This window comes from Stegostoma tigrinum, chromosome 1, assembly GCF_030684315.1.
Source record: "Stegostoma tigrinum isolate sSteTig4 chromosome 1, sSteTig4.hap1, whole genome shotgun sequence".
NCBI lineage: Eukaryota > Metazoa > Chordata > Chondrichthyes > Orectolobiformes > Stegostomatidae > Stegostoma > Stegostoma tigrinum.
Genome location: NC_081354.1, coordinates 88,816,021 through 88,829,327, shown reverse-complemented (window position 1 = coordinate 88,829,327; position 13,307 = coordinate 88,816,021). Strand labels below are relative to the sequence as shown.

The following is a 13,307-nucleotide window of genomic DNA, read 5'->3' as shown; positions in this document are numbered from 1 at the left end:
TAATTCTGTCCACAGCCTCACTTAAAAATGCAAAACTGTACAAGGGTAGTTTGCACTTCTCTAACATATTATAAATGTTGCAAGCCCAGAGGCCATCAAAACTATCCTGGTTGCAGATTAAATTGTGTGGCAGTTTTTCACTGATCTCATTTACAAATAGTGAGAATACTGAACATGCAGCAAAGCTCCTCACCTGGTAATCCAACATGTTCAACGTTGGGAAAAACCGCCGAATACGAGGTTCAAAAAAGTATGGAAAAATCCAAAATATTGGCAGCTCCTCATCAACTGAATGAAAACAAAAGTGGAAGATATTGAAGTGCCAGGTTCCTCAGAATGAAAGCCAAATGAGCAATAGTCCTTTATCGACGTCACTGCCCATTATTCTTACTTTCTTTACAGCTGGCATTTGATAATGCAGTCTGTTTTATTTACTAGTCAATACCTTTTTACGAATATTTACTGATGGCATAGATTTCAACTAAAACTAAGATCAACACAAATTATAGTAACTATACCACATTCTTTCAGTAAATGTGCGCAGGGTGTGATATTAAGCTGTAATAGCCTTGGGTTCCTTGTAATTGGGCTTAGAAGATTAAATTATGAAGACTGTTGTGATTTGATAAAGGCTGAGAAGTTGAAAATTTTTCTTTCAAAGGGAAATGGGCAAAGCAGAAGTTGAGATTTCATTTTAAACTCAGCAAGTTAGTAAGTCTGTAATTCATTGCTTGCAAGGATGAAAGAAGCAGATTCAACAGAAAAATTTAAAAAGGTAACTGCATAATCACTTGAAATGGACAAAGTTGCAGGGCTATGGACAAAGAACAAGAAAGTGGGACAAATATTACCTCTTCAATAACTGTAGACAAACTAAATTAAACCAAAGCAACTTTTTGAAATTCTTTGCACTGTGGATAAAGGGAAATCCACTGATGTAATGTACTTGGAATTCCACAAGGCCATCATATTACAAGACTGTATGATATAGGGACGGAATAGGCCATTTGGCTCATCAAGTCTGCTTGGCCATTTGATCCAACTTGATGTTTCTCAACCCCATTCTCCTGCGTTCTCCCCATAATCCTTGATCCGCTTGCTGATCAAGAACCTACCTGTATCTGTCTTAAACACACTTAAAGACTTGGCTTCCACAGCCTTCTGTGGTATTGAGTTCCACAGATTCACCACCTCCGACTGAAGGGCAGGTAGAAAAGTTGGTTAAGAGGGCACATGGGATACTTGCCTTTATTAGCTGAGGCAAAGAAAATCAAGAGCAAGGACACAACGCTAAAACTGTATAAACAAACACTGGTTAGGCCACAACTGGAATACTGTGCGTAGTTGTGGTCACCATGTTATAGGAAGGATATGATTATACTAAGAGATTGCGCAAAGGAGATTTACCAGGATGCTGTGTGGGTCAAGGGTCTATGGGAGAGATTGGATAAGATGAGGCTGTTTTCCTGAAAGCAGCAATGGTTAAGAGGGTACTTAAGATTATGAGGGACATAGACAGGTAGTTAGGAAGGCACTTCCATTAGTATACAGGTCAATACCAGAGGGCACAGATTTAAAATAATAGATAGAAGGCTAAGAAGAGAATCGAAGAGAATTTTTTCTTTCCCTCACTTAGAGGATATTGGGACCCTGAAAGTCTGCTTGAAAGGGTGGGTGAATCAGAAGCTCCAGTAACATTTAAGTAATATTTAGATATTCATTTGTCTTATTGTAGCCACAAGAGCCATGGGCCAAGTGTGCGAAAATGGAATTAGCGCAGTCAGATGTTGTTGACCTGCTTGGAAACAGTGGGTTGAATGGCCTCCTCCTGTGCCCTAAAAACTTATAAGTCTTAGATACAGACTCCATAAATGTTCTTATTGTTGCTCAAATATAGTAGATTGAGCAGAGATGTGATCAAAATCATAGAAGCATTTGATTAGATAGATCTGGAGAACCTATTAATTTTGGTGCAGAAATAAACAACAAAAGGAACAAAATATTAAAAATAAGACTAAACCATTCAGGAGTAAAGTACTTTCTGACGTAAAGGTAGTCAAAATCTTGGAACTCACTGCCCCAAAAATTTGTTAATGTGACAACAGTTAACAGTTTCCAAGAACTATGGTTGACAGATACATTTGAAGTTTGGTGATCAAGGGATGTGGATATGGAGTAAAGGCACATAACTGGAATTGAGATGATGATCAGGGCTATCTAAGATACCCTCTTTCATTGTACAAATTAAATAATGATGAGATTGGTTGAGGAGCTGTCGGGCTCAGATGTTTCTATATTCTCAAGTAAAAAAATATTCCTATTCCATTCTTTAAATACTCATTGTACTGAGATTCCATACTTTTATTCCGTGAAGTCTTCCATTCACCAACAATCTTTTTGAAGCTGTGGGCCAGAGCCTCCACTAGGCCGCCAAATGGTGGGTCAGTCACCATAACAACAGACTCTCCCTTGTTCTGACATAAGAACGTTCGGAATGTTTCAAAGTCTGGCTATGAAAGGTAATTAAAGTAAATCAGTTTCCAAAGTTATGAGCAATTTCAAACATGTTGTAAGCTGTATAGCCAACTACTTTTTTTTAAAAATAGATACATGAAATAAGTATTAAAAATGATAATAAGACCATAAGACATAGGAGTGGAAGTAAGGCCATTCAGCCCATCAAGTCCACTCTGCCATTTAAATCATGGCTGATGGGCCTTTCAACTCCACTTCCCTGCACTCTCCCCGTAGCCCTTGATTCCTTCAGAAATCAAGAATTTGTCGGTCTCTGCCTTGAAGGCATCCAACGTCCCGGCCTCCACTGCGCTCCATGGCAATGAATTCCACAAGCCCACCACTCTCTGGCTGAAGAAATGTCTCCACATTTCCGTTTTAAATTTACTCCCTCTAATTCTAAGGCTGTGCCCACGGGTCCTAGTCTCCCTGCCTAACATGAACAACTTCCTAGCGTCCACTCCTTCTAAACCATACATTATCTTGTAAGTTTCTATTAGATCTCCCCTCAACCTTCTAAACTCTCATGAGTACAATCCCATAATGCTTTGACTTACAACTATTATAATTTTATGACCATTGGCTTTGCCTTTTAACTGGACAATACCATTAATACCTTGTTAAATACACCATAAAACTAAAAGTTTTTCTCTTTGTATAGAGTAATTCTTGTAACAGCCAGATAAAATGCATTTTTTTTAGAAGCACACAAAATAATGTAACACCACGTGCAAATGAAATCACTAAGGAAAATATCTGAATGTTTGTCCTTACTTACAAGGAGATATTTTTAAACTTCCCCCTGGGCATAAATAAAAGGGAGTGGTGTGGAAAAAAAAACTAATGAAAATATACACTTCCATCCAATTTAGTTTAATTCAAGTTGAATTGTGCTGCTTTGACTTCTCCCTCCTTTTGAGGCACAGAAAGCACGAAGCTTTAGGGATCTTCTTATGCAACGTGGTGATTTTGTGCAACACATTCAAGCCTCAAGACTGGACATTTGGTCACAATTAATGTGAAAGCAAGGAAGGGATCAACAATTCTTGAGAAGTCAGAAATAGAACATGACTTCAGTTATGCGGCACGTCCCAGAGAAACAATAATTATTCTCTTTACAGCAGAGAAGGTTGAGGGGAGATTTAAACATCAACATCCTGACATTCTGAAGTTTATCAGTGACCAGAAATTGAACTTGCCTAGACTTATAAATAGTAGCTACAAAGGCAGATCAGATATTAGGAATACAGTGGCGAGTAACACATCTAAAAGGCACAAGTCCTGAGTATTATAGAATATTCCAACATCATGTAAGAAGCTTGACATTATCAAGACCAAGCAGCCTGCTTGACTATCATCCCCTCCAACGACATTCAGCAGTAGCAGTTATGTGCCATCTACAAGATGTACTGCAGAAATTCACCAGGGCTCCTTAGACAGCACCTTTCAAACCCAGAGCCATGAATATTTAGAAGGACAAGCACAGCAGATACATGGGAATACCACCACCTACAAGTCATCACTTCTTGGAAATGCATCACTCTTCTTTCGGGGTCACTAGGTCAAAATCCTTGAACTCCAAGTAACAATACAATGGGTTTACCTACAGCAATGGACTGCAATAGTAAAGACAACAAATTCTACACCAGAAAGAGCTGAGTGTTTGTAATTCACTGTCCCATGCAGTGGTTAAGGTGGAAACCCTCCACTTATCTGCATCTGAAGTACTGCAAGGCTATGGTCCAGGTGCTGGAAAGTGGGTTTAGAATGGATGGCAAGTTTGCTCAGTAGAGAGCACACACGATGGGCTGAATGGCCTCATTCTTTAGTTTATGGATCAATTTCAAATTTCCTTCTTTAATTTCAAAATATCCATCTTGATGCTGCTTACCATATGGATTCAGTTCTAACTATACTGAAAAGGAAATCTTTCACTTATAAACCTCTTTAGTGTTTAACACAACCTACTTACATTGGTTTAATTTCAATATTCCCTTTGATCTCAGGAATTGTAAGAGGAGCAAAACAGGAACAACAGAATAGAAATCAAGCAAATATACAGGGATAAGGAAGCTACAGCCTTTGCTTTGTCTACTTTGCATTGAACAGAATGGTTTTATAATTGACTCATCTCAAGACCAACAGAAAGGAGATCTGGATCTCCGAAAACCAGATAGCAACAAAGGGAACGTGGTAAGACAAACTTTTAAATTCAATGCCACACAGAATACAGATAATTTGTATATTCAGCTGTGACAGCATGAAACAAACTGAGAAAAGTGGCCACTTACTGCCAGTATAGAAGTGGTAGAGGTACACACACAAAAAAATTACGTACTGTTTAATTTTGTTTCTAATTAAATCAGGACCTAAATAGATAGCATGGAACTTGAGCACCAGTTAATCAACAATTTGTCTGGTTTACCCAGCAAACAATAAGGTGTAAAATGAAGCTAAACGGTCAAGATAAACTAGATAAAAGGGTAAATAGCTTTCAAAGCATAAAACAAACTTAAATAAATTATGTATGTGCACAAACAGATAATTATCACTTTTACCAAACTACAAGAAAGGAAAGAAGACAATGAGAGCAAGACAAAATAAAGGGATTGTAAAAGAGTGACAGAGAGAACAAAATCAAAATGTAGTATCACATGATAAGGCTTCATGAAGTGAGGGATATCATTCTAAGATGAGAAGTAACTATAGAATGTGGGTGGAAGAACATCTCACCAAAAAAATTAAGCATTTGCAGGCAATGTATTTGAAACAAACAACTACTAGCTGAAAAAGGCTTTGATTCAAACAACATATTCAAGGATTGAAGAAACAACTATAGCGAATAAGTGGTTTGAACAACTTGTGCACTGGAGCCCACAGGAGAACCAGTGACTCAAACATATCCTTTAATTCTTGAGTGTTGCTTGGGTAAGTTGCTGGTCAGCTTCAATGTCAATATCCCTGGGATGTGGCAGCTTTAAATCAAATCTCCAACACCTAGTACTTGATGGCAAACACTTCACAATTGCTCCCTTTTATTGGGCTGGCTGACAGACAAGGGGATTCAATAGTACAAAGATGGGGAAAAGTGAAGCGTGGTTGATTAGGGAACAAACTGGAGAATGACATATAGTAGCAATGGGCATACCTAGGTTATTGAGGGAATACATTGTAGTTGTCTTTATCAAGTAAGGTGGTGCTGTAGACTATGGGGGAAGAACAGGTAATTCAGTTGCTAGAAGGATTGGAAATTGGCATACAGGAGGTATTAGATACATTGTGATACAAGACTACAAAACCAGATAGAGGTTCATCCACGGGCGTGAGAATGGAAATCATAAATTTTTATTTTGCTTTAGATTCAGGCAATGCCAGAGGACTGGATAATTGCAAACACTGTAATCTTATATAAAAGGTTTAAACAAAGACAAGAAACTACACGCCAGTCAGTTTAACCTCGGAGGTGGGGAGACTTCTAGAATAATTCAGGACAATAATAGTCACATGAGCAAATGGGGTAAAGTAACCCCAAAGTATCAAGGCAATGACAATTTCCAACAAGAGAGAATCGAATCAACTCCCCTTGAGATTCAATGGCAATACCATTGCTTCATCCCCTATTATCACTATCCTAGGGGTTATCATTGACCTGAAACTGAACTGGACTAACCATTCAAAAACTATTCCTTCAAAGGAGGTCTGAGGCTAGGAATCATGCAGCATGTAACTCATCTCCTTACTGGCCAAATCCTGTTCACTATCTGCAAGAAACAAGTCAGGAGTGTGATAGCATACTCCCCACTTGTCTGGACCAGTAGCACCAACATCATCAGGAAGCTTGACAACTTCATCAACAACTGACTCACATCTTAACATTAATTCTCTTCAGCACTGAAGCATAGTGACAGCAGCATGCACCATCTGCATTATGCACTACAGTAACTCCTAAGGCTCCTTCAACAGCACCTTCCCAAACCATGACTTTACCCACTAGAATGGCAATGGCAGTGGACACATGGGAACACCACACCTTCAAGACTCATATCATCCTGACTTGGCAATATATCACTGTTCCTTCACTGTAACTAGGTCAAAATAATGGAACACTGTTCTTGGACCCCAGGAACTGTACTGATTCAAGAAGGCAGCTGACCACCACCTTCTACAGGGCAACAAACACTGTCCACCAGCGATACCTTCATCCCACGAAAGAGGAAGTAGTAGTTAAATGCTGAGGAATGTGAGGTGATTCAATTTGCTGAAAGAACATGCAGAAGACACGATTAAAAAAGCGCGCAACTCAAAAGACAGTACAGGAGCAGAGACACCTTGGTGTATCCATAATTGAAGGTGGTAAGACAGGTTGAGGGAGCAGTTAATAAAGTATACAGTATTCGAGGCTTTATTTATGGAGTAGAAAAATAAAGAGGTTATTCTGTACTTATACAAACACTGGTTCGGCGTCAGTTAGAGGTCTTGGTGCTGCAAGAAGGATCTGAAGACACAGGACAGAGTACAGTGATGTGTAGGAATGATTCCAGAGATGACAAACTTCAGTTATAACAACAAACAGGGGAAATTAGGACTGCCTTTCTAGGGGAAAACAAGCCTGAGAGGGGATTCTGATAAAGGTATTCAAATTCACGAGGGGTCTGGACAAAATGAATCCAAAGAAACTGTTCCTATTCTTGAAGGGATTTAGGATGAGAGGGCACAGATTCAAATTATTAGACCATAAGACAGAGGAGCGGAAGTAAGGCCATTCGGCCCATCAAGTCCACTCCATCATTTAAATCATGGCTGATGGCATTTCAACTCCACTTCTCTGCACTCTCCCCGTAGCCCTTGATTTCTTCTGAGATCAAGAATTTGTCGATCTCTGCCTTGAAGGCATCCAACGTCCCAGCCTCCACTGCACTCCGTGGCAATGAATTCCACAAGCCCACCACTCCCTGGCTGAAGAAATTTCGTCTCACTTCAGTTTTAAATTTACCCCCTCTAATTTTAAGGCTGTGCCCATGGTCCTAGTCTCCCCGCCTAACGTAAATAACTTCCTAGTGTCCATCCCTTCTAAGCCATACATTATCTTGTAAGTTTCTATTAGATCTCCCCTCAACCTTCTAAACTCTCATGGAGTACAATCCCAGGATCGTTAGCCGTTCATCATACGTTAAACCTACCATTCCAGGGATCATCCGTGTGAATCTCCACTGGACACACTCCAGGGCTAGTATGTCCTTCCTGAGGTGAGGGGCCCAAAATTGGACACAGTATTCTTAATGGGGCCTAACGAAAGCCTTATAAAGCCTTAGAAGCACATCGCTGCTTTTGTATTCCAACCCTCTTGAGATAAACGACAACATTGCATTCACTTTCTTAATTACAGACTCTACCTGCAAGTTAACCTTTAGAGAATCCTGGGCCAACACTCCCAGATCCCTTTGCACTTCTGATTTGCGAATTTTCTCACCGTTTAGAAAATAGTCCATGCCTGTATTCTTTTTTCCAAAGTGCAAAACCTCACATTTACTCACATTGAATTTCATCAGCCATTTCCTGGACCACTCTTCTAAACTGTCTAAATCTTTCTGCAGCTTCCCCACCTCCTTAGTACTACCTGCCTGTCCACCTATCTTTGTATCATCGGCAAACTTTGCCAGAATGCCCCCAGTCCCTTCATCCAGATGAGTGAAAACAAAAGCAATAGCTGAAATATTGTTTTAACATTCAGAATGATTACAGTTTTGAATGCATTGAATGAGAGTGTGGTGGAGGCAAGACCAATTGAAACATTCAAAGGGGAATTAGGTTACAATCTGAAAAGGAGCAAGGTGCAAGGTTGCAGGAATCCGAGACAGCAGAATAAGGTGAAATTTTCTTTCAGGGTGCCAGTGCAGAATCGGTGAACTGAATGGCCTCCTCTGCACTCTAACAATTCTGTGATTCTGTGAAGTGGGCTCTGGGGTACTGGTTTAAATATGATTTCTCTTGCATTGCAGAGATAGCAGGAACTGCAGATACTGAAGTCAGAGACAATACAGCATGGAGCTTGAGGAACCCTGCACGTCAGGCAACATCAGAGGAATAAGAAAGTCAACATTTTGGGTCAGGATTCTTCATCAGGACTGGGTAGGGGAAGGGAGCTGAGCAATAATTAGAGTGAGGAGGGGGTGGGGGTAGGGCAAGGTAGGTGGGATGACGATAGGCGGATGCAGGTAGGGGCTAGTGGGGATTGGTTGCGGGGAAAGGTGAGGCGGATAGGTGGGCAAGATGATGGACAGGTCGTATCAGGTCAAGGAGGCAAGGACGAGAGGGAAGGTAGGGCAAGGGATAAGGCCGGGGGTGGGAGATTTTGAAACTGGTGAATTCTACGTGATGCTGGCCAGGCAGCATCAGAGGAGCAGGAAAACTGATGTTTCTGGTTGGGAACCTTCTTCCTGCTCCTCTGATGCTGCCTGGCCTGCTTTGTTCCTCCAGCTCCACACTGTGTTATCTCTGACTCGAGCATCGGCAGTTCTTACTCTCAATTCTATGTTAAGGCCTTTGGGCTGTAGGCTCCCAAGGCAGAATATGAGGTGTCACTCAACAAATGAGGAAAAACTGGTTGACTCAGTCCCTAAGCCTGCTCTGTCATTTGATAAGAGTATGACTGATCTGATTGTGGTTTCAATTCTACTTCACATCTAGTCCTTATACTCCTTGACTCCCTTGTCAATCAAGAATCTCACTCAGTCTTGAAAATAATCAGCAACTCTATCTCTGAAGAAAATTCCAAAGAATAACAATCCTAAAGGAAAAGCCTATTACCCTCAAAGAACTCTAATATGTTTGTCAAACATAAATATCCTTCCATAAAACCATATTGATTCAGAATGATTGCATGAAGATTTTTTAAGTGCTCTGCTTAATAAAAGATTCTAGCATTTTCCAAACAATAGATGTTAAGCTAATTGGCCTGTTTGCTCCTGCTTTCTGTCTTGTTCCTATCTGGAGCAAAGGAACTACATTAGTATCGTACCAAGTATTGGTACTTACCTTTCCCCCAAAGAAATAGTGATTAAACATGTTGTAGTGGCAAAACTCCTCCTCTGAATAAAACTGGGAATATCTGAAGTGAAAACAAAATATATTTATTATTACAGGCATTCTTACTAGTTGTCCATGGGACTATGGGATGTGAAAGCTAGATTATAAACAGTTAAGAACAAACGGAAAGAACGAAGGGTGATTTCTGCATGCATCAAACTGAAAAAAAGTCAATATGCAGAGCTTACTATTTGTCACATTTTGCTTCATTGCCTGTAACAATCTATTCGTTAGGAGCTGAATAAATAATCCAGTGATGAAATGTTAATCAGAGGCCTCCATTTGTCCAATGCATGTAAAACAGAGCGCCTGCCACTTCAGAGGGCAGTTGAGAAACAACAACTTTACTATGTAGGCTAGACTAGGTAGGGATGGCAGATTTCCTCTCCTAAACCAAATGGGTTTTTACAACTGATGATAGCTCCAAAGATCACTTTTACTGCGACTAGCTTTCAATTTCAGATTTTGTTATATAACAGAGTTTAAATTCCGTCAGCTGGCATAGCAGGACTTGAACCCATTTCCTCAGAAATGATAATAAATTTCAGATGACTTATTCATTAGTGAACCAAGCTGAGTACCAGAAGTACACGGACAGAGAACAAAGAAATGGAGGGGAACATGAACGTATGCAAATAGATTGGTGGGAGGCATAAAATGGAATCCAGAAGTATTTTATAAATAACAGTAGGCAGAGACATGGCTGAGAAATTGACAGCACATTTTACATCCATTTTCACTGATGAAAAATGACTTTGTAAATGTCAGAATAAAGGAACAGGAAACAGTAAAGGAAATGGAATAAGGTGAAAATAGGTACAGAGATACTGGATCCAATGATCTTTGAAATGTATCATCTGTTGCTGACAAAAGTAAAGGTGGAAATTGGAGGGCATTTGGTCAAGCTTTTACTCTTGTTGAGTCAGGATGTGGTGGCTTACGGATGCAAATGCTACCCTCTGAGCAATGTCCTCCTTCAGTGTGATATTATTCTTTGATGCCACACTGCGGCTTTATGTCTGTGGCTTCATACTATGCTGCAAAGATGGGCTGGATATTTGAAAATATCCACAATGCCTTAGATTAATGTAAAAATTAATTAATCCTGAGACTCACGAATCAAACTTCAAAATATCCAGCCATCATCAAAACTCCTATTCAACCACAGCCTGCCATCAACAGAACAACAATGCTTATTCAGAGCTTTCCCAAAAAGCAGGAATACGTTTTCATGCAATTGGTTTGTTAAATATTAATCAAATGACTTTTCTACCAATTTAACTTAAAAAAAGGAATTAACCAGGCTAATAGAAGAGATTTGAGAAGTTTAATGGGTAAAATAAAGCAAAATGGTAAAGATTTTATAAGCATATATAAAATAAAATGATTTTTAAAAATGACATCAGTAAGAGATGGTGTAGCTGGAAAAAATAATCACAGACTAGTACAGGCTGTTGTAACACAGCAGTATTAAAACAAAAGGTGACACACAATGGAAAAGCAACATGCCCTGATGACATGACCAAGTGTGGAGCTAGATGAACACAGGAGACCAAGCAGCATCCTAGGAGCACAAAAGCTGACGTTTCGGGAAGGGTCTAGGTCCGAAACGTCAGCTTTTGTGCTCCTAAGATGCTGTTTGGCCTGCTGTGTTCATCCAGCTCCACATTTTGTTATCTTGGATTCTCCAGCATCTGCAGCTCCCATAATCTCTGCTCACGCCCTGATGACATGCCTCCTAGAATGCCAGCAGAGATCAATGTTATAAGTTGGGGGGGGGGGGGGGGGGGGGGTCACAATCTTTCAAAGATCATTAATATTAAAGTTTGTTGGAAGCTTGGAGAGATGCCAATATGACAACTTTGTTTACTAGGGAATAAACCAAATAACTACAGATTAGTCAATCTGACTGAGAGAAGTTTAAGGTGTAAAAGAGATCAAACTCACACGTGCAAATTAAATTGCACAAACAAAAGAGCTTATTTAGAGCTGGCAGCACGAACTTGCAGAGTTAATGGAATATACTGATCAACGATAGGAGTGGATCTTACTCATATAGGTTTTCAAGAAAGTTTTGACGCCCACAGAAAAGTAATTGTAAAAAATAACACACAGTATTACAAGCACTATGGCAGCAGTGAATCAGTCAAAGAAGAAAACACTGTTGTGGCCAATAGGTATGTTTGAATGAAAGGAATGTAAAAAATGGCATTCATGTGAAAACCAAGATAGAGTGAAAAAAGCAGAGGTATTGTTAAATACGTACAAATCATTGGTTAAGTTAGCTAGAAAGAGGTGTTCTGTTTTTAAATGCTGTAATTTAGCAGGATTTCAAGATCAGAATTGAGCACAGAAGAGATTCAATATGATACCAAGGATGTGATACGTTAACCTAGAAAGGCAGAATGAGAAAAAAATGGCACTCCTATTCCTAAAGCAAAGAAGGTTAAATAAACATTGTTTCAAAACACTAACAGTTATGAGAAGCCTTAATAAAGTAAAATTTATTGAACAATCTCAGTGTTGGGCAATGCAACAAATAGGAAGCTTCATATTAAGGATTCACCAAAATAGTTAAGGTAGAAGTTAGGAGATTCTATTTTATACACAATATGATTAGAAGATGGAATGTTCCAATGCCTCTAAAGGTGTGACCTCCTTTAACAGGGAAACAAATTAAATGTTTGAAAGGAAATAATTAAGTATGAGAACACAGCAAGGGAAATTGACAAAGTAAACAATTCTTTCATTGTTATGATCAGGAAAATGGTTGACTGGCCTCCCTTCTGTGCTATAAATTTCTATGGTTTAACTTTACAACACAAAAGAACAATAATATTAATCCACAATTGCCTTATTAATTAAGCATCAGAAAAGAAAATTAGCCAACTATACTTCTTCCAAAGATGCTCCCCAACAATTAATCTAAATTCAAAGGCTTCTCCAGTTAGTATTTGGGATTTTCATCTTTGTATTGGCTTGATTAACTGCTAGTTAACAAAAGAACAGCAACTGGTTAGTGCTGCAAGTAGAGCTGGAATTCTGAGGAAGGGTCACCGAACCTGAAATGTTAACTCTGTTTATTCCTTCACAAATGCTGCCAGACCTGCTGAGCTTTTCCAGTAACTTTGTTTTTGTTTAAGCTTTTAACTTGACAAAGAAATAAGGAGAAGATTATTGTCTGGGAAAGTGCAATTGTATCCAACTCCTATCGAAGTAAAATCAAATGACTTTTGTTCATATGGCAATAATCTGTTCAATGCTACCATCTCAAATTTGATTTAATATTTTCAGATGATCATTTTGTCAATAATTTTTCAGAGGCATGTGATCATTTCAGAACCAGGTTAACAGTCTCTCAACTGCATAATCCTGTGAAAAGTTAAATAATTACAGTGAAAATACACAGGAAATGTTGTTGATTAACCTGTGATAGATAAACATAACTTGTCCCATCATTTGCTGACATTGCAGAAATTATGCTTGAATATATTTTCAACAGCGTACAATTCTGTTCCAACTAACTGGTTGCTTATCACCACAAGGATTCAAGCTGGATTAGTCCACTTTTTTGAAGGGGTAAAGGGAGGTGAAACACACATATACAAATTTAATTAGTACAAAATTCTGGTCAAATTTATTCTGTAAACATCTAATGATAAATTAAAGAAACAGCTCCTGAAGAAAGATAACATTAAAAAGAAAGA

General features: G+C 39.1%; 1 protein-coding gene across 3 annotated transcripts in view; it reads right to left on the bottom strand.

The window, feature by feature from the left end:
* zcchc4 (zinc finger, CCHC domain containing 4) overlaps positions 1-13,307 on the bottom strand; it is a 61,182-nt gene that overhangs the window by 13,541 nt on the left and 34,334 nt on the right. For all 3 annotated transcript variants that reach the window (XM_048557399.1, XM_048557487.2, XM_048557313.1), the window contains exons 6-8: positions 9,550-9,622; positions 2,360-2,510; positions 194-288 (exon numbers count right to left, since the gene is read on the bottom strand). In XM_048557399.1, coding sequence (XP_048413356.1) covers positions 194-288; positions 2,360-2,510; positions 9,550-9,622 — 319 coding nt within the window. The remainder of the gene's footprint in view (positions 1-193; positions 289-2,359; positions 2,511-9,549; positions 9,623-13,307) is intronic.